Source organism: Conger conger, chromosome 14 (genome assembly GCF_963514075.1).
Source record: "Conger conger chromosome 14, fConCon1.1, whole genome shotgun sequence".
Classification (NCBI taxonomy): Eukaryota; Metazoa; Chordata; class Actinopteri; order Anguilliformes; family Congridae; genus Conger; species Conger conger.
In genome coordinates, this window is record NC_083773.1 from 40,719,452 (window position 1) to 40,743,033 (window position 23,582).

The 23,582-nt window shown below is 42.1% G+C and overlaps 1 protein-coding gene across 3 annotated transcripts in view; it reads right to left on the bottom strand.

Annotated features, from left to right (window-relative positions):
- Positions 1-23,582, bottom strand: part of slc12a5a (solute carrier family 12 member 5a) — a 226,047-nt gene that overhangs the window by 41,384 nt on the left and 161,081 nt on the right. For all 3 annotated transcript variants that reach the window (XM_061219845.1, XM_061219844.1, XM_061219846.1), the window contains one exon: positions 9,787-9,933. In XM_061219845.1, the coding sequence (XP_061075829.1) occupies positions 9,787-9,933 (147 nt within the window). The remainder of the gene's footprint in view (positions 1-9,786; positions 9,934-23,582) is intronic.

Sequence of the window (23,582 nt, forward strand, 5' to 3'; positions counted from 1 at the left end):
GTTTTTGGTTTCCTTTGTTTTTCGTGTCCTTGCTCCTCAATTGTTGTGCACTGTTCACTTGCTCTCCAATGTTAAATGAAAAACTCTGGTTGTCTGTGTTGTTTTCTTTTTGTTCAATCCATTTAATCCAATTTAGCGTAACGGTTTACATTTAAAGGAGCTGGCCAACATTCACTGGCTGAGGGGATTTCTTCCTTATTCCTGGCTGAGATGGCTCAGGAGTGGTAGAATTTGAGAGCCTACCACCGAGGCACGGAGTTAAGGTTTCTCCAGATTTCACCAGCCTGATGGAGGATAGTACCATGCCAATAGGAGGGCTGGTACGATATGAGATTGGAAGATCAGTGCCCAAGGTAAAGAGGGCTGTAGTTATTTTCTGAGCTTTTGTTGAGCTGGTAAACACAGTGGTGCAGCAGGGTATCACAATCAATGGTTCTTTTGTGCAAATTCTTTTCCCGCTGGGGAAGAGAAACACTTTCAAATGTTCTCCCTTTTATAAAAAAATTAAGCTTTTGTGCAAGCTTGTTGCCGGCATGGACAACTGGTGTCTGACAAAAAAAATGTCCTTTGGGTTGCTGGCCTACATAACTGAAACACATTGAATCTTTTGAAAGTGTGCTATGTTCCTGCAGTCTTTGTAAAGGAAACTGCTGTAGACAAGGATACAATATACTCTACAATATACGCCGTATCCGTCATCTCCTAACAGAGAAAGCCACCCAGCTCCTAGTCCAGGCGCTCGTCATTTCCTGCCTGGATTACTGTAACTCCCTCCTAGGCGGTCTCCCAGCGTGTGCCATCAAGCCCCTCCAGCTGGTCCAGAATGCTGCAGCCCGCCTGATCACCAGTCAGCCCAGGTCGGCTCATGTCACCCCGCTTCTCATTGGCCTCCACTGACTTCCTATTGCTGCACGCATCCGATTCAAGGCCCTAGTGTTGGCATTTCAGGCTGCTAAGGGGACTGCCCCACCTTACATACAATCCTTGATCCCTCCCTCCTCCCCAGCTAGATCACTCTGGTCTGCCAGCTCTGGTCGCCTTATGGTTCCCTCTCTACGAGCACCTGGTGGTCGAGCTGCACGTTCACGCCTGTTTTCCGTTCTGGTTCCTCAGTGGTGGAATGACTTGCCTACCACTGTCAGGACAGCAGAATCCCTCCCCCTATTTCGACGCAGACTAAAAACACACCTTTTCAAACTCTATCTTAGTCCTCCCTCCTGATTTCCCCTGCCCCCCTTTCTGATATCCCTATCCCTCTTTTCTAGTTATGGATGTGATGCTTTGACTTGTGAAAGAACCTATGCACTTGTAAGTCGCTTTGGATTAAAAGCGTCTGCCAAATGACTAAAATGTAAAATGTAAGGAGTTAAAGAATTGTCAAGGGCAATCTCATTCAGCAATGGCCAGTAGCAAAAGTGTGGCACCTTTTCAGACCTTCTGATATACATTATAATGAAGTACTAACAGAGCATTTATTGAAAGACCGGAGATTTATTATAGATGAGGAATTGTGTAGCAAATGGTTAAAGACAGAATGGAGCCTCATCATTACTAATGGCCAGCAGTGTGGGTGTTGCTATTTTTCAGACCTTCTAATATTTCATTATGATTAAGTGGTCAGGGAGTTTTTATTGAAATTTTGAAATTAAAGCTTTCAATTGCGATGGAACAATTGAACAATTGGCTTTACACAGCACCTACAGATAACAGTGAGTGGGTGCAGTTTCTGTGGCAGTTGGATAGTCCTCTGGAAGACTGAGATACAGAAGCAATAGTGAAAGGAGAAAGGCCCAGCCGGCCATGGTGGTTTGCCTGTTTTAAGCTTCAGTTGACACTGAATGTCACTAGGAATTCCAATAAATGGTAAATGTTTGGCATTTATATAGCACCTCTATCAAAATTGATGCTTATCATTCACCCATTCACACACCAGCAGCGATTGTCTGTCATGCAAGGCACCAATGAGCTTCTCAGGAGCAGGGGTTAGGTCTCTTGCTCAGGAACACTTCGACACACCCAGGGCGGGATCGAACAAGCAACCCTCCGACTGTCAAACGACTGCTCTGACCGCCTGAGCCAATGTCGCCCCAATAAGTAAACATAATCCCTGGAAACTACTAATTTTATTATGGGATAGAAAGGAGACAAGGCCAGGTGCACTGCTTATACATCGATACTTGGTTTGTGATGTGATGATGATCTTTTCTGAATCTCTCTCTTGCGTTCTCTCATTATCTCTCTCCTTTCACTTGCACCCAATTAGAAAAAATACTGACATTTTTTGTTCTTCATTCAAGTACATACACTTTTGTTCTTTAAGGATATTATAATAACAATGGCAAGGACAGTTACACACAGACCACCTCTCTCAACTGTACTCTCAGAAATAAGGGTACAGTGGACAAACACTTTTGTTCTTTAAGGAACCCTGAATGGTACAATACTGTTATTTGGGAACAAATAAGTACCTAACTACAAGCAGAAAAGGTACAAATGAATGATGTACCCCATGGTTAGGGGTACAATTTTATGCACCGAAAGGGGACCACCCCAACGATAACGTTTTTGTACCTTTTTAGGCACATTATTTCTGTGAGTGTGCGGTCTCATTCTGTAGTTCATTGTTCACTGTAGTTCATAGGCTACGGTTCACCGTACTGGGCCAGAAATTATCCCCAATGCCCCAGCGCAGTGATGGGGACACAGTGCCATAGGAGTGTCCTGGCTAAATTCCCAACCCTGGCTCTTCCAACCTGCCACCTAATCATCCCCTGATTCAATTGGTAACAAAAACATTGTTCTCTCCCTCTCCACCTCAGCTGGTGTGTGGTGAGCATTTTGGCACAAAATGGCAGCCGTGCATCACCTAGGTGGGTGCTACACACTGGTAGTGGTTGAGGCGAGTTCTATCTATCTATCCATTTATTACTGGCAACAGTTTTACTCCTACTGTATAGTGTCCTCCAAAGATGTTAGAGAGGTAGATTGAAAATATTTATTCTATTATAAGTATGTACTATTTTTCAGAAACAGATGTTCCCAGTTTCTGTAGAGGTGCTTCACTGTTCCCTGTACCCTTTTGGAGGACACTGTAGCATTAATGACACAAACTGCACTTCAAAATGAAACACATCACTGAAGGTCATGATTAAACCATATTTGTAAACCAGACAAAATATATTTCCTTGACCTGAGACTGTTTTTGCGAAAGAATGACTGTGATAACATGGCACACTTCCTCATCGTAATTTAAAAACTGTTTTAAAGCGACGCTATCGATCGTTTCCTAAAATCCTCAAAATCTACGCAGATCTATTTCGGCCTTTCCTGTTTTTTCTCTTTGTCCCTCCCTCTCTCTCTTTCTGTCTCTCACATTCACCGCAAACACATTCACACACACTTGCTCTTTCTTTCTCCTCCCTCTCTTTCATTCTCACTCTCACACACATACACACACACACACTTACTCTTTCCCTCCCCCTCTCTGTCACTCCCTGTCATGTTACTGTAATGTAAGTAGCGTGTAGCAATTTACTGACTGATCCTCTCCACAGAAAATGATAGCCAACTGTGACAGTTCTCCCATCATCCCCAAGGACAGAGGATCCCCACCAGAGGTGTTCTGCTTGTTTATTTATATTTTTGCATGGCTTATGTCACATTCATGATTACATCCTCTTCCTGTGTCCCTGTACTTCCTGTCTGAAAATCTGTGGGATGACAACCATGTGCTACATCTACAGAAAGCGTTCTGCATCACTGAGTCTAACCTGCAGTATATACTCTTATATACACTTTATGAGGCTTTTTTTTATTTATTACTTCTGCTGCTGTAGCCTATCCACTTAGAGTTAGGATCCGTTGTGTGTTCAGAGATGCTCTTCTGTATACCACTGTTGTAATGTGTGGTTATTTGTGTTACTGTAACCTTCCTGTCAGCTTTGAGCAGTCTGGCCATTCTCCTCTGACGTCTCTCATTAGCAAGATGTTTCTGTCTGCAGAACTGCTGCTCACTGGATTTTTTATTTATTTTTGCACCATTCTTTGCAAACTCTAGAGAATAGTGTGCATGAAAATCCCAGGAGATCAGCAGTTTCTGAGATGCTCAAACCACCTTTTCTGCCTCCAACAATCATTCCACGGTCACTTAGATCACATTTTTCCCCATTCTGATGGTTGATGTGAACATTAACTGAAGCTCCTCACCTGTGTCTACATGATTGTACGTATTGTACAGCTGCTACACAATTGGCTCACTAAATAATCGCATTAATAAGTAGTATAGTAAAAATGTTCCCAATAAAGTGCTCGGTGAGTGTATATGCAATTATTTTCTGCTGAAGTACACAAATATGACCCGCTCTATCATAATCAGTTGTAAGTCCTGATGACCAATTTCCCATAACTCAATGTTTATGTAAAAATGTTCATTTCTTTTTTGCCTGTTTTAGGCTTTCATCTTCATTTTGAAGAATATCTTGGCTTTCATAATCTGCATGTCTTAAATGCCAAATTCAGAGTCAAAAAGTAGTTTATAAGCTTTTGAACACAGGATCTCAAAGGGAAAGTAACACCCAGAGATGTGCATTGTTTGGAGGCACCCCGCTTGTCACCGTTCACCAGTCACAAACAACCACATCAGTGGCATTCGTGGCTACATGTTAATGTATTAGCTTTCATGGTCTGTATGTATTAATGTCAATGGTAAATGTTCAGAGTATAAATGTACACTCACTGAGCATTTTATTTAGGTAGACCTGTATACCAGCTTGTTAATGCAAATATTTATTCAGCCAATCATGAGGCAGCAATTAAATGCCTGCAGACATGGTCAAGAGGTTTTTCAGACTAAATGTCAGAATGGGGAAGAAATGTGATCTAAGTGACCTTGACCGTAGAATGATTGTTGGTGCTAGACAGGGTTTGAGTATCTCTGAAACTGCTGATCTCCTGGGTTTTCAAACAAATAACCACGCATTACAACATTGGTATGCAGAAGAGCGTCTCTGAAGACACAACGCTTCAAACCTCTAAGTGGATAGGCTACAGCAGCAGAAGACCAAGTAAAAAAAATAAGTCTAATAACTAAAAACTAATAAAGTGCTCAGTGAGTGTAGTTTTAAAGGGTTTATACATAATATGACCATAATATAGCCATTAGCCCAGAGTCGGTAGTCTCCCAGCATCACATATCTCTCAAGATGAAACTTTGAAGCCGCTTTTCTCAAAAACATGGTCTGGTGGCACTCACAATGAATAGGGACACAACTCCCTTGGTATCTGGAGTAGAGAGATACTTTTGGTATCGTTAGTAAGCTTACATTCTTTTGAGAGGAGTGAGTTTCTAGGACTCAACATTTTTGGAGTCAATACAATTTATTTTGAAATAGCAGGTCAGAAATATTAAAGAAGCTTCTTGATTCTTCATTCTTCATTGTCGTTCTGTTTGTCTGTGCACACTGTGCCAGCCCCACATGCTTTCATGGATAAAAACAGCCAAACCACATGCAGTTTGCATGCAGATACGCTATACATTTTTAATGTAACAAGTCATGTCTTGTCACGGTAAGGTTGGCCCGTGTTACTGTAAAGTGCCCCCTTACCAAACCGCACAGCGAAGTGTCACTGCCGGTCTTATGCTGTAATTGCGGTATGCAGCAGTTTGGAGGCCTTGTGTTGTGTTTACCTGCTTAAGAGTCAGGGTTACAGCAAGAGTACTGAGTTGTGTTTTGAGTCGCCATGGAGACAGAGAGGAAACACAGGACAGATATTTCACCTGCTGCACCGTGTTTCTCTGGGGAACCCAGATATAGACAAGATATTAGACAAGAACTTGAGCTCTGCACCCAAGCTCGTCAAGGTGTGCCTCAGCACACAGTCCAAGTGCCAATTGTTCAGACTGCAAAGGGCCGAGTTAGGGTTGGGGGGAGAGTCTTCAGGGGGGCTATGAAATTACCCCTCCTTGACCTCTAGGGTGATTTTGAAATGTTGTTGTCATTCAGTTTCTTACAGATTAGACCATTTCATACAACCCTTCATAACCCTTCATACAACCTGGGGAGGATAGTCTCCTGATTAGTCTAATCAACTGCACGTCGCTCTGGATAAATATCTGCCAAATACCATTAATGTAGTGTAACCCCTCATTCTTTTCACAAGTATTAACCATGCCAGCATCCCAGCTATGAGGCTGGGAGCACACCATCGTGCAGACCTGGATCACATATGTATGCAGTTGTTTTGGATTCAAATACTTTTCTACACCTGATGTATTGGAACCTATGAAATACTCTCAAAACCCACGTTCTGGCCCTCCTCGTTGGCTCAATTATGCCGGGCAAGATCAATCGAGAGGAGAAAAGAATTTGAATCGAAAACAATTGCCATGGTGAGACAGAACTGTGGAGGAATCAGGGAGTGGATACCAGATGACTCAGCCTGCCAAACCTCGGCAAAGGAAATCTACTGACTTGGACCGTTCCTCCTTTTAAATATGGGACCTACCATGAGCCATGACAAATCCATGTGACCCCTACTCCCGGACAATCCGCTCCAGCATTAGCTTGATGACTCCTAGCCGCCGCAGTGGCAGTGCTTTTATTTCGATTACCACATCCCTGTATTGTGCTCCTCTCAGGGAGCAGCGGACACAAAGGGGAATGGAATAGAGTGGCACGTAATGGGTCTTTACTGTCCGCAGAGAAGTGGAAATTGCCACGGCGGCGCACACAAAGCTCATCCGCCTCGCCGAAAACCGAGCTTTATCTCCCCCGTCGCGGCTCCCTTCACGGGGGGAGAGGCGCGGAACTGGAGAGGAGAGGGGCTACTGACCCACTGCTTCTTAAATAACGGGAATGCGCTTTAATTTTTACCCTTATCTGCCCGATGCCGCGCCCTCTGGCTGAGCTTATCGGCCCGGTGTGTCTGTCTGGATGAGCTGAGTTACGTAATGAGCCCGGAAGGTGGGGGGCAGGGCCACACTGCCAGGCTGATGGCACAGTTAGGTGCTTGCTGCTGGGGTCGAGTCTGAACCCTGTGAGACAGGCTGGCTGAATGTCAACTGGAGGGGGGGGGTTGGACGCCGGGTCCGTCCACAGTAAACAGGATTTCCAGCCACGTTTCAAATCACACGTCTCCCCGAATTCCCGAGCGTCCGAAAAGGACAGCCCCCTCCCGCCCTAAATTCCGCTAGAAACTGTGCACTGTGCACGTCAGATATCGCTCGGCGTGGTCGTAATGGCGGCCGGGACCGGCGAAGAGCAGGCTGCTGCCCCGTGTGAGTCTGACTGGGCTCCGCCAGTCGGAGCGTGTTAACCCGGATCATACGGCGGACGGGCCTTCTGACATCACGTTCCCAGCATCGCTGCTGGAGAGAGGCTGTCTCTATCAGGCCTGGATCTGCCTCTCTGAGGTCTGCTGCCAGTTCCAGGGCAGGGGAGGAATAGCGTGATGGAGAAAGACACGGAGAGGAGGAGCGGTGTGACGGAGATTAAGACTGAGGGGAGCAGCGGGCTAGCGGAGTTGTCTTCGGAGAGACAGCGGGACTCACGCTATTTATAGAACTGCCTTCGCTCTCCTGCGGAGAAATCTATTCATCAGTCTGTGCAAACGCACGCAAACACGCACACACACACACACACACACACACACACACACATACGCACACATGCAAACACGCACACACAATTTCTCTCCTCAGCCTGTTTTTATTTCTTAGTTTCAAAATATTGATGTGAACATTTCAACATTTCCCTTATCTTCAGTGTACATAGGTTAGGTCTATAGAATTACAGCAAAATACTTCATGTCGGGGGCATACATTTTGGGTGAAAAAAAGAGAGAATGAGGTTACTTTTTGTATGTCCAAGTAGAAATGTATAGGTGTTTGTGTATGTTGGTATAAAGGGGATTTTGGATGAATGTGCATATGTATACAATATACATGGGTAGCTGACCTAAAAGTTTAAAAATGTACTTAATATAAATAAATATAAATATAAAAGTTTAAAAAACACAAAAACTAAAAATAGATATTACCTCATGAATAAATAAAATGAATAAATACATACATAAATCACACGCACCATTTTGTCTGTAAATTCTTAATCTTACTGAGGAATGAGCTATAAGCAAACTCTTATGTTGTTACAGTGCTAAAGCTAAAGTGTTTGCTGTTTTTAATTTCATCATCTGTCATCAACAATCACATGCTACCCCAGGTGCTCGAATGTTACTACTAACTACCAAGGATGAAAGCGGATGACCACCGGCATTTAAGCCGAGTTTAGGACACTTTCCTGGGCCAACGAGGCACCACTGGCATGCACGTCTCTGTGTTGAAGCAGGAGTGCTGTGGTACAGATGTGCCGTTCTCAATGGGGACCCTTCTGCTAAACCCACAGGGGATTTACACCCGCCTGGCCCCCATATGCTACCAATGAAAAATACTTCAGTGTGTCAATGAAACTGAAAACTCAATGTAGGCAGTCTGCAGCGAGAGCATTGTGCTTTTGGGTATGTACCTGTGGACAACTTTCCCAGGTGCGCAAAGATTTTCATCATATACTTTTGGCATTTCACATTTTCGTTAATACCAATGTAGAAGGGGTATCTCCGTGGCGCAGCCTGTAGAGCACTGATCGCATGCTCATTGCGAGCCGCGACGTTGGCGGTTCGAATCCGACCGTCCGACATTTGTCACATGTATCCCCTCTCTCTCGCTCCCATTCTTCCTATCTCTCTATACTATTTACTGTCCAGTAAAGCTGAAAAAGGCCTAAAAAATATCTTTAAAAAAAAATACCAATGTAGAAATGTGCAGCATGAACGACCACTCTTCACAGGAATTCTGGTCCTCCTGTTGCAGATATACATCACCGGGGTTAATTCAGCAGGTTTGTAGAAACTAAACCACTGGAGTGTTAAGTGTGGCTCTTCTGACAGCCCGCCAAAACATCCAAAATTCTGACCGATGTGGATCGTCAGTTGGTTTAACTCTAAAGACCTCTCAAAGACGACGAGGCATCAATGCTAAATGGATTTAGAACCTCAAAAGTTGATTGTTGTGCAGTGCCAGTATCATGTTTTTGAAAGCTTTCATACCTCTTTGGGGTTTTGGAGAGCCAAATCAAACCACTAAAGCAACACTGATTGGCTCAGCTTTTATTGCTAGGTGAAAATAGATGTTAAACAGTATAAACACATTTGTACCTGGTTGTGACAGACAGGGCAATGGCAAGATGTGTATCATGTCATCAGTGCCAGACACTGCAAGCTTCCAAAGACAGCCACGTTGTGTGAAAATGCAGAAGTGAGATTTGGGTTGTTAACATGGCAAGCAAACTCCTTGCTGTTAGGCAAGTTGGCTTGGGAGATGTTTATAAAATGTAAAAAAGTTTAGCTATTACATATGTAGGTGACTAGGTGTCATGTGCTGCGTACAGAATGAGCATTCATTGAAAGCGGTACAGAAATGTATTATTATTATTATTATTATTATTATTGTTATTATGCATATTGTGATTGATGGTGTTTACATGAGGCAGTTCATGCTTGTACAGTAGGTGCCTATAGGTCCCTGGGTGGATTGACCACTAGAGGCAAGCAGGAGTGAGAGATCCCAACCCATCCTCCTCCCCCACGGCACACCAGGGTAATGCTGCTGCCTGATGTTCCCAGAATGCAGTGGGAGTGTTATGGGAACACAGCAGGAACAGGAATGTTATGATAACCAGGTGAAAGTATTGCGCAGGCAGTGACATCGTGCGGAAGGCGATAGTCACTCACGGTGGAGCAGCACATGAAGACGATGATGAAGGACCCCAGCACTCCACCGATGCCCACCACCCAGGTCATCCGCAGGAAGAGGATCACCCCGAAGATGTTCTGCAGGCAGGGGAGGTACACGCCCATCAGTGTACCCATCCGTGGAGCCTGGGGAACAAAAACACACAGTACTGAGCATTTATAGATGACACTGTATGATCCAACTAAATACACACAGTACCGAGTTACAGATGACACTGTATGAGCCAACTAAATACACACAGTACTGAGCATTTATAGATGACACCGTATGATCCAACTAAACACACACAGTACTGAACATTTACAGATGACACCATAAGAACCAGCAGAACACACACAGTACTGAGTAACAGATGACACTTTATGATCTGACAGAACACAATACTACTGAGAATTTACAGATGACACCGCATGAACCAACAGAACACAAACAGTACAGAGCATTTACAGATGACACCATATGAATCAACAGAACACACACAGTAATGAGTACAGATGACACCACATGAACAAAGAGAACACACACAGTAATGAGTATTTACAGATGACACCATATGAATCAACAGAACACACACAGTACTACTAAATATTACATTACATTAACGAATGGCATTTGGCAGACGCTCTTATCCAGAGCGACGTACAATTGATTAGACTAAGCAGGAGACAATCCTTCCCTGGAGCAATGCAGGGTTAAGGGCGTTGCTCAAGGGCCCAACAGCTGTTCGGATATTATCGTGGCTACACCGGGGATCGAACCACCAACCTTGCATGTCCCAGTCATGTACCTTAACCACTAAGCTACAGGCTGACATTTACAGATGACACTGTATGCAGCTTCAAAATGACACAACCACTAAGAGCATGCTACCCAGAGGCAAGCAATGTTCTTAAATCGCAAAAACACATTTCATTCATGTATTATCAATGATTTCTTCTTGGTGCTTCCTTTCTTTCTCTTCTTACGAGTCGGGTCAGTCAAGCCATCTTAAACCCAATTCTGCTGACATGAGGACATGCTGCTGCTGGAATTTAGTCTATCGACGGTTTCATCAGGATTGACGTGTACCTTTCAACCCAAGCCCACTCGGAAATCAAGAACAAGCCTCATTTGTAAGGGCACAGCGGTCACCAGGAAATGTGTCTTGAGACGTGTCAGAACATGTGTATTGCATGGTGGTAGTGGAAGCTCAGCAAAGAGCTTTGAATGCGTGTTCTGCAAAATTAGAAAATTAATTGGATGTATCAGTGATTATTATACAGGCCTGCTTTGGGACTTGAGTTGGAAGTTTCGACAGATGGAACCTGACAAAGACAAGCTGTTGTGTTGACTTAATAGCACTGTCATCACTGCTCCTCCACGATACAGTTTCACTGACACAGACTAAGCCTAGTGCTGGAATACATTATTTTATTGAATTGAGATTCTCCATACAAAACTTGGTTATTCCGTAATGTCTTTTGGTAGAGTTGAGTCCAATCAGAGTCCAAGTCTGTGATGTGAGAATAGTCCATATCAAGGTAAATGAGTGAATGGGTATGCACCACTGCTGACAGAAGCACACCTGTACCTGGTGACTTGGCACTTTCAAGAGCTTGGTGACGAAGGTACAGTGAACAAACTTTATGTTCTTAATTCTGACTTAAATCCACACTTAATTTAAGCAAGTCTCAAAATCTTTTTCTAATTCAAGTATATTTTTCTATTCAGTGAAATAAAAACTAATGCTCAAATTGATTCAAGGATCAAAATTAAGTTCATTAGGAGGGCCTGACTTGCCCCCATTGCCTTCCCCTCGCTGTGGACCAAAATAAAACAAGGGGAGAACCTTTGAAACATTCTTTGATATCCAAATTTTTTTTTAGCAATTCTCAGATTTTCTTGCACGTGAAATTACATGCTTCAGAGTTTCACTCCAGCCTGACCACGTGGGTCAGTGTAGAGGATCTCAAACAGAGTGTAGAGAAGCCCTGTGCTTCATAATACCAGCCTTTCGGGGCCAGACTTGGCTTCAGCCTCCTGTAATTACTGATGCTCAGCAGGGTGATATGCCGTATGCCAGCTTGACGAATGTGGGGGTTTCTCCTCGTTGATGCTTTCGGCCCTGTGTTCCGGGCTGTCTCGGAGAGTCGGAGTTGAAGGACGCCACAACTGTCTTCCTGTGAGATAGCAACCATGGCCACACTTGGGCCATAGCCATGGAGGGATAATGGCTTGGCACAGGGGCCGATATTCCGCAATCATCCATCGTCTAGGGTGAGTGAACAGAGCTCAACGATTATGGGTTTCATGGATGGCTGGTCTTATAGTGGTTGGATTGGATCGCTGTCAATTTTTTTTTGCCTTTCAAGGCTGGTAAAAAAAAAAACCCCAGGAAGATGATGAGGTGAGACCGTCAGAAATAAGTGGTAGTGAAAATAAATAAATAAACCAAACAGGCTATTGAATAACTCCTCTGTGGCTCTTTTTATACATTTTAGTGATGAGTCATTGCCTTGTAAACGCTTACTCCCGAGACCACAACCGTATCATTCCCTGCTGTCCAAGCATTCATGAGGAATTTTATCAGCCCCCCCCCCCAACATTACGAAGCCACACCCCCATTTTCAATTTGCCGGGCTGCAATTAGCGTGGCTTTTAATCTACACAATATCCTCAAATTGCATTCTTGCCACACCGGGATCTCAAAGGAGCCAGTGAGAGAGGCTTTGGAAATTACTCAGCGGTGTGTGTGGGCCCAGAGAGACTTAATGGAAGGGAATAAATGCAATTTCCCCCGGCTTCACTTAACCATGACAATGGCCTGCGATCAGGACAGCAGAGAGAGAGGAAGTGTACATTAACAGGACTCAGCTTGTCTGCCAGTGGCACCAGATGGCAGGTTTAAAAAATACGACTTTTAAGTTAATTTACCTGAAAGATGAATTACTGTTTAATGGACAGAAATTGTTTTTTTTAGGGGGGGTTGGGGTGGGGGTGGCAGAAACAGACATGTTTTATGCATATTGTGCAATTGATAACAGAAGGTGTGGAGATATTACTTCAAAGCAAAATGCTCATGGAGAGAATTAACACAACACAATCTGAATGCGTGTATTTTTCTCAACAACATGTTGGTGTGAAAATGCAGTGGAGGGAGAGACAAGCACCAACTAACAGATGAACATTATCATTTTGAAAAAATGATAAAACAGTCATTTATAAAACATATACGTGTGAAGCATGCTGAAATACTCTTGGTTACTTTTATGGCATAGAACGCTCATTTTATTCCTTTCAAAGCATGCGGTTTTGTAATAAATGCATTATCTATCATTTAAACCATCTAAAATGCAAATCAACCTTCTTAATTACCAACACTCAGGCCTTCATTAGTTTGAGTTCTTTCCAGAATGCCCTAATTCATGTCACTCACTCAGGGATGCAGATTCATTGGTTGTTTTCACCCATGTGACACTCCTCAGAAGCGTCTATAGGAACTGGAGAGGGTCGGAGGCAGGGGCGTCACCCAGGTTTGAATACATTTGGGGCTGAGCTGGGAAGGGGCGCTCCATGTATTTTACCTTTAGCGGTTAAATTACTGTAATGTTTCGCAGTCTGTATGTATAAATATAATAAACAATGAGCCTGATGACAGTAGATTGGATTGACTTATTTATATAACCATTTTAGCAGTAGGTCTTTTGTTCATCTCACTTTTCTTCAAATTATGTTCCAAAAGTATCATCTATGCTTTCACCTCATGTCATCTATGCATACATCAAACAATAACATGTAAGCATTTCCACTTGTCTTACATTCACAAAACAATCTTATAAATTGTGTTGTTTGTGAGAATTTAAGGAATATTTAGAAGTTATAGAATGACAGCTTTGTTTTTGCCAGATGGAGATTTTGGGGAAATACTGCACAATGCAATGGGTGCGTACACAGCCACCTAGTGGGTGGACAAAAACCTATTTAGGATATCTCATAGTTCTCATGCCCATCAAACTAATTTAGACATATTTACTTCATGTAGGAGGTAAGTTCATATTGCTATTTAGCGCTTGCACAATCCACAGCAGTGGTTCACAAGGGCCCCTAGAAATGTTTTGGAACCTTACATAGCTAAATACTTTACATAGCTAACATTGACATTAGTTACATAGCTAGCTAAGTAAAATGCTAACAATACCCCAGGTTAGCCTCATCGTGTTTTTGGAAGGTGACGTTAATTAACTTAGTCCCTCGCAATTGACACCACTTTTAACTGTCTTATCATATATGTTTTTTTAAATTTACCTTTGCGGTGTAATGAAACACTTCTGCAATCATCACAAGGTGTCAAGATAACAATATCAGAGCTAAAGCTGCATTCCAGACAACTCGGAAGTCTTTCCGACCTCATACTAGGAAAAGTGCAATAGAACATCACTCAAAGTCGAAATTCAAATCCATCTCCTCCGACTTTACGATAAGCAGTTGTCTGACATCAGACAATACTGGCAGCACCCATGTAGGCACACATCGTAAATAGTAAACCATCAAAAATAAAATGCAACACAAATGAACTATGAACATACTGTCATATAGTAAAGCCTGTTCTGCATGTACATTGATATGAAACAAAGTAACCAATGTTATTAATTAGCTGGTTATGGCAAATGATCTCTGAAAGTCATCTTCTCTGCACAAAAGTTAATTGAGAAAATTAGAAAAATGTGAAACCATTTGGAGATTAGCTTTTGCAGATTAGCTACTAATGTAACTTGACCTGAGCACAGTTAACGAGTGGTATCATTTCTGCCGTTGGGTCACTACAGAATGCAGACAGGTTATACACTTGCCACATAAACACCACCATCTTTTCATGGTCAGCCATATTCCAAAAATAAAGTCACTTTTCCCACAAGTATTCATATGCAAGGTGTTGTGGGATAGCAACCTGGCAAGAAGTAATTACCTGTTGATGAGGGCTATCAAAATTTGGAGGTACTTTTTGAAGTATAATGTTATATGTATCTCAATAGAGAAAGCAGTTGGTGTTTTCAAGTTACATGTCATGGGGGAGTAAACTAAATAATGAGGGAAGTGAAAGAATGAAAAAGGTTCAGGGTTTAAAACTAAATGGTTAAACCCGAGATTTCCGCACAAAAGGCAAAATTCACAGTCTTTAAAGCCAGTTTTCTTAAAGCTGTTTTGCAAAAATGCAACATTCAAACAATCATATCTCCAGAAATATTTACTCAATCTTATCAAGGCCTCATTTTGTAGCTCTCATTTTGTATTTTAACACGCAATGATAACCAGAAAAGGCCAAATTTTTAAACATGTATCTGAAGCATGGAGCCGATCACATATATGCCAGCACTAACTGTGTCTATTACTTGGGTCATTTCTGGGTTCATACCGGAACCACTTGACATTTATGTGTAATATGACTTAAAACTGATTCAAGTGATTTGACTGAAACTGCTTTTTTTCATTCCTTCCAAATTAACACATCGGCATGTGCAACAGCATGCAAATGTAACCTGCTGCGAAAGCAGCAAAGCCTATTTAGGGGAATTAGCGTGATTGCTGATTGTGATCACTTCTGACTCGACTCTATATTAATTTACTTCTTGCAGCTGGGAAAGTGTTTCTGAGGGGGAGAGTTCCTGTGGGAATATTATAGATATTACAAACATAAGCTTCAACCAAATCTAATAACATGACTGGACCAGATCTAATAATGCCCTCACTGTACTTGTTACAGGAGGCCAAGTAGCGAAGCTGCGTAGGCATGCAGTGTGTTTCTACCTTTTCTTATTATTATTCATCATTATCTTTCTCTTCTGGCTAGGGTGTCTGCGGCAGCCCCTAGAACCGTATGGTGAAAAGTTCTGAAATTTGGCAAATTGATTGTGGACAGTTCCATGATTTACCAACATTCATGTCTCTACCTCGAGCACTATATCGCCACCAATAGGACAAAGTTGGAGGAACGTTTATGCATGTTAGTACTGAGCCATATGCCCCATATGCCGTTGGATTCCAAACCGGGTTCATTGATGTCAATTTCTGCCATTTAGAATTTTCTTAAAGAGTTTGGACACATATTTCGCCCAATCTTCACCAAATTTGGCACAGATGATGTTCAGACCAAGAAAAGTGCAAATGCAGAAAAGTGCAAATGCATTTTTGATTTTCAAAAGATTTCGTCCATTACAGCCAAATCAAAGGTAAATGACGTGAACAGGACAGGAGTTCATTTGTCAGTTACACCCAATCTTTGGTCAATTGACATAAAACTTGCCATCAGTGCTTATAGCCACACTTTTAACATGATCCGATCCCTGCCCCTCTCCCTTAACCTCGCTTGCAGGTTTAATTATTTTAGATATTTGTGCTTTCGAACACAACATTTCCATTAGTACAGGGACCGTAAGCGTGACTGCTCCATCGAGGATACTGTTCTATACTACTCTGTGTCTGAATTTAGAAACCATACATATTGGCAATTGGGTGCCTAATGGAGAAATGCTGTCACTGCAAAAACATGACTTAACTGAGTATGAGGGCCAGGTTTATGGTAACTCCTACCACAGCTGTGGCCTACTTCTCTCATTCCTATATCGTGCTGAACCATACATCAGATAAGACACAGGAGGATGGCCTGGAGAGGTCCCCGGAGAAGTCATTTCCAGTCCAGGTCCAAGCTTTCCTAAAATAATCTCTTTTTTTGTGCTTCAAAAACAGATCTGTGTCCAATTTGCTCCCCGCAGTCTTGACAAGAGGGGATCCGAGTCGTGGTTCTTTATCACTATCTTCCTTCCAAAGCTCGCTGATGCACCCTTGTGCTGTGTGCATCTGACGTATCCCAGTAGTCCCTCAAACAGCTTCCTGACCAGTTTCCGTTATCTTTCGTCGCCAAATTGAGATGAACAACCGCACTAGTGTGGGAATGAGAGTGGCCCCAGTTTCCACCAGACACACCGTAACGAAAGGCATATGATGTCTTGTTTCTCCTAGCAGTTTGCAGCACCTCATTAAAATAGAGTGCTAATAAAATGTCCCGGATTAAAACGATTTGAATAGCACTAATGAGACACCCACAGCTGCGTATCGCCATAATCTTATAATCTGTCTGAACCTGGTCTCGTTAAGAGTCAGTATGCCTTAATACCTTTACTTAGAAGACTAATTCATGGAAATATGTTTTGACAAACAGTGCTTTGTAGCGTTTCTTGAAGATTATCATTTTTTTGTACCCTTGCGTGAGAAATGGGATTTTTTTAATGTGATATATTTGCTTACATTTTCAAATGAAGCTTGAAGAGAGAGAGAGAATAACATTTCTGAGTTTTACTGGGTTAAGTGAAAATTAACATGGAGCTTTGGGACGAAGCAGTTTCACTCCTATCACTCCGGCTGAAGGACTAATACAACTACAGCTACAATCTGCTAAAACCTGGCAGTGATTTCAATACTATTTATCTCAAAGTCTGATTTACAACTAGAAACAAGTTTTACCAAACAATCTCACCAAATGGATCGAAACCCATGTCATTTTTTTAAAGACAAAATGGCTGATTGAATCCTGGCTAAAGCGTAGAAAATCATAGAATGGCTGTGGTTCTGGTTGGACCCTGGTTGGCCACAGGTGATCATTGATGACATTCAGAATGACCTATAAATTGTCTGCTGAAAAAACAGGTCGAGCTGTGTTTTGAAACAGCTGGTATCTGGTCATTTCAAGCTGGTCAAGCTGGATTTTACACTGGGTTCAGCATGACCTTAACCCCTGTGGCAAAAAAAAAAAAACAGAGCAGTCTTAAAATGGGGCCTGCAATCACCAATGAGTACACAGGATAATAAGAAAGAGAATGTGTTATCTATGGCTGACAAATTCCTCACAAATGTTTAGGTTTGGAGTCAAGACGCTTGACATTTTTAATATCAAATGTGAACACTGAATTTGTTTTTTCTCTGTTACAATTAATCTCAAGTGCATTAGAATCATTGCAGGTTAAAAGGGCAATACAGAGAACAGGTTATGCCAAATTGACTGTTGCCCTTTTATTTTTGTGCATGCTCAAATGAGGACATTACACTTTTAATTGGACTTTTATTGCATTTGCTTTTGAGTTTTGTCATGGATACTGGTTCACTGCATTTTTATTGGGCTATTGCAGCTCCTGCTCACGATAATGATTGGACTAATAGTCTCTCTGATTAAAAAAACTATCCAGCTCCAACCAATAGGACTCTGAAGCTCATCTCCATTATCTCGTCCCATTTTCTATTCACTTTAAGGGCAGTTTGCTGGCTTGTGCTTGCTAACGGTTGCATCTCACCACAGTATTTGACCCAGGTTGGGTCCCGACACTATTCATACAAAATCTAATTCCCATGTCCAATCTCTGCTGAAATGAAACAGGCCGGTTTGACCCGCCTGCTTGAAATGCGGAACAATCACTGCGCAAAGCGCATTCAGGATTGGATTTGATAAACCATCACCCAGGAGTCGCAGAGAAGACCGAGATGGAGATGCAACATGTTCTCCAAATGCTAAAGAAATGGAAATAAGAGCTTAATGCGTGTTCAACACTGGGATTGTCGCTGGGTGACTGAACAAATATCACAAAATAATGAATTAATAATTTGCCTTTTCCCCTCAGTAGTCTGGAAGCCTGAAGTTGCATGAAGCCTGATTTGTATTCCATGACAAACTCAAAATAGCTGTGCTTGATGTTTAAACAGTGTTGTGACAAAATGGAAAACTGTGCAGCAAAAACTGTCCTTTCCATGCGATGTTGTACTTGCAAGAGGGAGGAAACATTTATCAAATAAAACTCAGCATTCGCTGTGGTGCACTTGAAATGGCAGCACTTAAGGAAAATAGATTTTGAAGTGAACAATTTAGGAAAAGTTGCACTCAAGTCACAACTAGATAAAACAGCCATGCTGCAAAAATAATTTGTGTTTAGACAATCTTTAAAACAGTAAGCACACACATAATTTCATATTTGCTAGGTTTTGTGTTTTCTATGTATTGTATTCTATCTAGCGTTTCTGTTACCTCTGTGCGCACCGTAGCCACCCTGTCACTTCGTTCACTTCATTCACTCGTTTCACTTCCTGATTGTTTCCCACACCTGATTCCCATTCCCTCTCGTTACCTGTATTATTTAAACCCCTTTGTTTGTTCAGTTCCCTGCCAGATTGTTATGTGTCAACTCCACACTTTCCAGCGTTACCTGATTTATTGCTGTTACGACCCGTTTCGCCCCCGACTTCCGTGTTTAGATTCTCCCGTCTGGTTTATTTTGACCCGAAGTTTATCAACCTGTTTTTGTATACTTTTGTTTCTGGATTCCGTTTCTGTCTGTTTAGTCTGCCTGTTATTGACCCTACGCCCGTGACCTCGATTATGTTTTGGATTATCCCTGATTACCAATTTTGACCTGTTGCCTGGACTTTGTACTATGAAATGCCTTATCCCTGTTGAATCTGTTTGCTGGCAATTGACCCTCGCCTGTTTGACTCGCCACAACAAAATAAAGACTCTGAATGGACTTTCTGCCTGCTGGATTACTGTGATTGGATTTGCTTGTTCTATGGTCCTGATAATATTAATCTTATATTAAACTCTGTTCGTGGGAAGAGTATGAATTGAAATGTATGGTGTTTCTGTGAATGGCAGGGACTGAATCAGTCTGTTATCAATCAGTCTTTGGTTTTATGAGGGGTAGAACTGAATCACCCAGTGGTTTCATGCAGGGTAGAACTGAATCACTCAGTGGTATTATGAACAGAAGAACTGAATCACTCAGTGGTTTTATGAACAGAAGAACTGAATCACTCAGTGGTATTATGAACAGAAGAACTGAATCACTCAGTGGTATTATGAACAGTAGAACTGAATCAGTCAGTGGTTTTATGCAGGGTAGAATTGAATCACTCAGTGGTTTCATGAGGGATACAACTGAATCAGTCAGTGGTTTCATGCAGGGTAGAACTGAATCACTCATTGGTTTTAAGAGGGGTAGAACTGATTCACTCCATGCTTTCATGCAGGGTAGAACTGCATTCCTGAGTGGTATTATGAATAGTAGAACTGATTCACTCTGTGGTATTATAACCGTATAACTGAATCATTCAGTGGTATTATGGACAGCAGAACTGAATCACCCAGTGGTTTCATGAGGGATACAACTGAATCACTCAGTGGTTTCATGCAGGGTAGAACTGAATCACTCAGTGGTTTTATGAACAGTAGAACAGAATCAGTCAGTGGTTTCATGCAGAGTAGAACTGAATCACTCAGTGGTTTCATGCAGGGTAGAACTGAATCACTCAGTGGTTTCATGCAGGGTAGAACTGAATCACTCAGTGGTTTCATGCAGGGTAGAACTGAATCACTCAGTGGTTTCATGCAGGGTAGAACTGAATGACTCAGTGGTTTCATGCAGGGTAGAACTGAATCACTCAGTGGTTTCATGCAGGGTAGGGGCTGAATGCTGTGGATGGTCTGGCTGTGAAGGTCCCAGAGGATGCGGGTGAGCGTCTGCAGTGGCCCCCAGGTGTACCAAGCAGAGGCAGATGCCCCGCCGCCCCCCAGGGGACCCTGCACCAGACGGGCAGTGAGGCTCAGGTGCAGCCTTCCCTCAACAGGGTGTCCCAGAGCAGGGAGACCAGGCCTGACACCCAGCCTCTCCTTCCCAATAAACTCTGCTCAACCTCCCCTGAGCTGAGAATGCGCACTCAAGCCTGTTTCACAATGCTGGTTCAGTTAAAAACGAACACTCTGTGACACATTTATGGTTACTCATAAAAATGTAAACTTCTTGTCAAAACAAAGCTAAAAAGAGCTAGCTGAATTCCATCAGCAGAATGACATGAAGTAGAATTTTCAAGCCTTTATTTTTTAACCACATTTCAGCCCTCACTGCATCTCAGGTATAATAACATCAAGGATGCATTTAAACTCTGAAGTTTAAAGTCAAGCCTTTCAGATCAGCTGTTAGTAAAGAAGTAAAGTGACTTGCAGCCGTGAGAATTTGTCTGTTTTCTCAGCGTGAATATAAATGCTCCCCGTGCATGCTCTGCGAATAGCATATCAGCACTTAACTCAACAAGAACCTCACAACCTCTTCTCACAAATACATATCAAAATTAGCATACGCTATATATTTAATAAAAATATTAAGAGTTGTGATTTGTCTCATAAGTTAATCAAATGCTCTACAAATTAGAGTAAAATCTCAATTTTTTTCTGGTCTGCAGTACAACCATAATGTTTTTCTTAAATGATCATTTATAGCATTAGAGAACTATACACAATCCCTTACACAGACAGAAACAAATCAGACGACGTTAATAATTGTATAGATATCTAATGTAATTGCATAGATCTTAAAAAAGTAAGACCTCACATATGATGGCTAATAGGGATCCCTGTATTGGTGGGACACTATGGCTGGGGTCCCACCCATCCACATTTAAATATTCCACAAAAATAATGTTCAATAATGCTTTAAATGTATCAGTGTTGGCTCTATAGTTATTTCCTTTTGGTCCGACAGAAACACCTGATTTTTTAAATTAATTTCTTTAGTTGCATTTCTTTAGTTTAGTTTAGGGCAGCCTGTAGCCTAGTGGTTAAGATACATATCTGGGAACCACAATTGGCTTAATTCCCACTGTAGCCATGACAAGCTTGAGGCCCTTGAGCAAGACCCTTAACCCTACATTGCTCCAGGGGGGAATTGTCTCCTGCTTTGTCTAATCATCTATAAATAAGTCGCTTTGGATAAAAGCGTCAGCTAAATGTAATGTAGTTGGAAAGGTTGCTATGGATAGTTCAGTTCAGTTCTTCCACCATTTCATTATAATTCTCCTTATTTCGCAGGAGTCAGTATATAACGAATCAGCACATCCATGATCAATACCTGAAACACGACTTTTTAACCTTGATTTGACAGTGATGCCTAATTTATACATGTTAAGAGAATCAGGGCAGATCATGTGACCTGCCTTTCTTTATGTATTCTCCCAGCAGGTCAGAGAAGCAAATCGGCTGAGAGAGAGAGAGAGAGAGAGAGAGAGAGGGGGAGAGAGGGAGGGAGAGAGAGGGAGAGGGTGGGAGAGAGAGGGGGAGAGAGAGGGGGGGAGAGAGGGGGGGAGAGAGGGTTGCAAGCAGCACCTTGAGTTATAATAGAATGAAACTGCAAGGGGAGCTTGTAATGCCCTCTTCACGCTCTGTCGCACATACACGAGCTGACAGCGCTCGTGTGTTCCTGCTCAGGTTTTTATGAATTATTAAATAGGCCGGATAGCGACAGGGACGAGAGGGCAGGGAGGGTGTTGGTCAATGACATCTGGAGTTAACCAGCTCTGCAGTGCCCGGGTGGGGCAGTCAATGAGCTGGAAAGGACACATCCGCAAGATGAACCCTCAGCACTACGGACTCCACAGAGGGAGCATCTGCGCTCCTAAACACTACGGCGCAACACTTCTGCGGCTACGCTATGCTTTCACATTTGCTTCGGAGTATTTCACTCAAGAAATGGAAAAGGCACAAAAAGAAAATGTGTAGACATTTAAAAATATAAAATATGAGAGAGCGAAAAAAATTGAATTTGCAAATATATAATCAATGATACGGCTTGGTTTCTAATATTATTATTAGTATTATTATTATAACTGCATTGAAGGTACTGCCACTGCTTGAAAACCAAGGACAGAAGTGCTGGCATGATCATTAAAAAATGCTTTGGAGCATTTTACCAGAAAGCATATTTCTTGTGTTAGACCACAAACCATTGAATGCCCTGATAACCTGCTGACTATACAAGGGCAGGTATCAGAAACTGTAATTAAAATATAATTTACCAACTTTCCGGGCAACTCAAAAACATACAATACAACTGAGACGATTAAATCCCATTTAAGTTATTTCTTATGGAACAGATGGATCCAACTAAAATATAGTAGGCTACCTCTTTTACCTTACTTGTTTTTCTCTGAATTTATTCTTGTGGAATAATGCACTGTTTTCAGTGCTCAATTTATTACAGCACCTAAACTTGCATTAATTATCAGAATAATAGTCAATGTGGAACAAGTATAATGACAAGTAGAGCCACGGTGATAATTAAAACAGTATGGCTTATCTTACAATATTATGAATAAGTATAACAACAGCTTTGACTGAAAATGTTCGTATGAAACAGACACCAAAGAAATAGCAAAAGATCTATAAAATATAATACGGGAGGTGTCTTTCAAAATCTGTACCTTACTCATTTATAATGACTTCCTTTACAAAGTAATCTAGCTTCATCGTCCAGTATTTTTACGAGCAGTCAGTAGTTCAAATCGAGTGAAGTTGAGGAGAAAACAAGCCTTTCGACTCGAATGATGAAGTGTGATCCGTTCCTAATTAAACGTCTCTCCTTCTGATGTGGAGATTGTCTTTGAAAGGCTGGGCTGATTGGAGAACAGCTGCTTTGCATAGGCAGCTAATTAAGCAAGGGGCCAGAAACAGATGAAAAAGATTATCTTCAGCGGCAAGCTTGTGTTGAAAAAACAAATCCCGTATTTCGCCCGTTTAGTTTTTCTCTTCTCGATTTCACTGCGGAGTCGATGTTCGTGCGTGGGCCTGTATCATCTCTGGGATTAGGGAGGTTTCTGAATTACATTTTTTTTTTCTCTCTCTTGCTTTTTTATTGCTAATTAGAACATCAGTGAGAATCCGGGGGCGGGTGCGTTACAAGGAGAGCGGAGGTTTTTTGTGCAGGGAGGC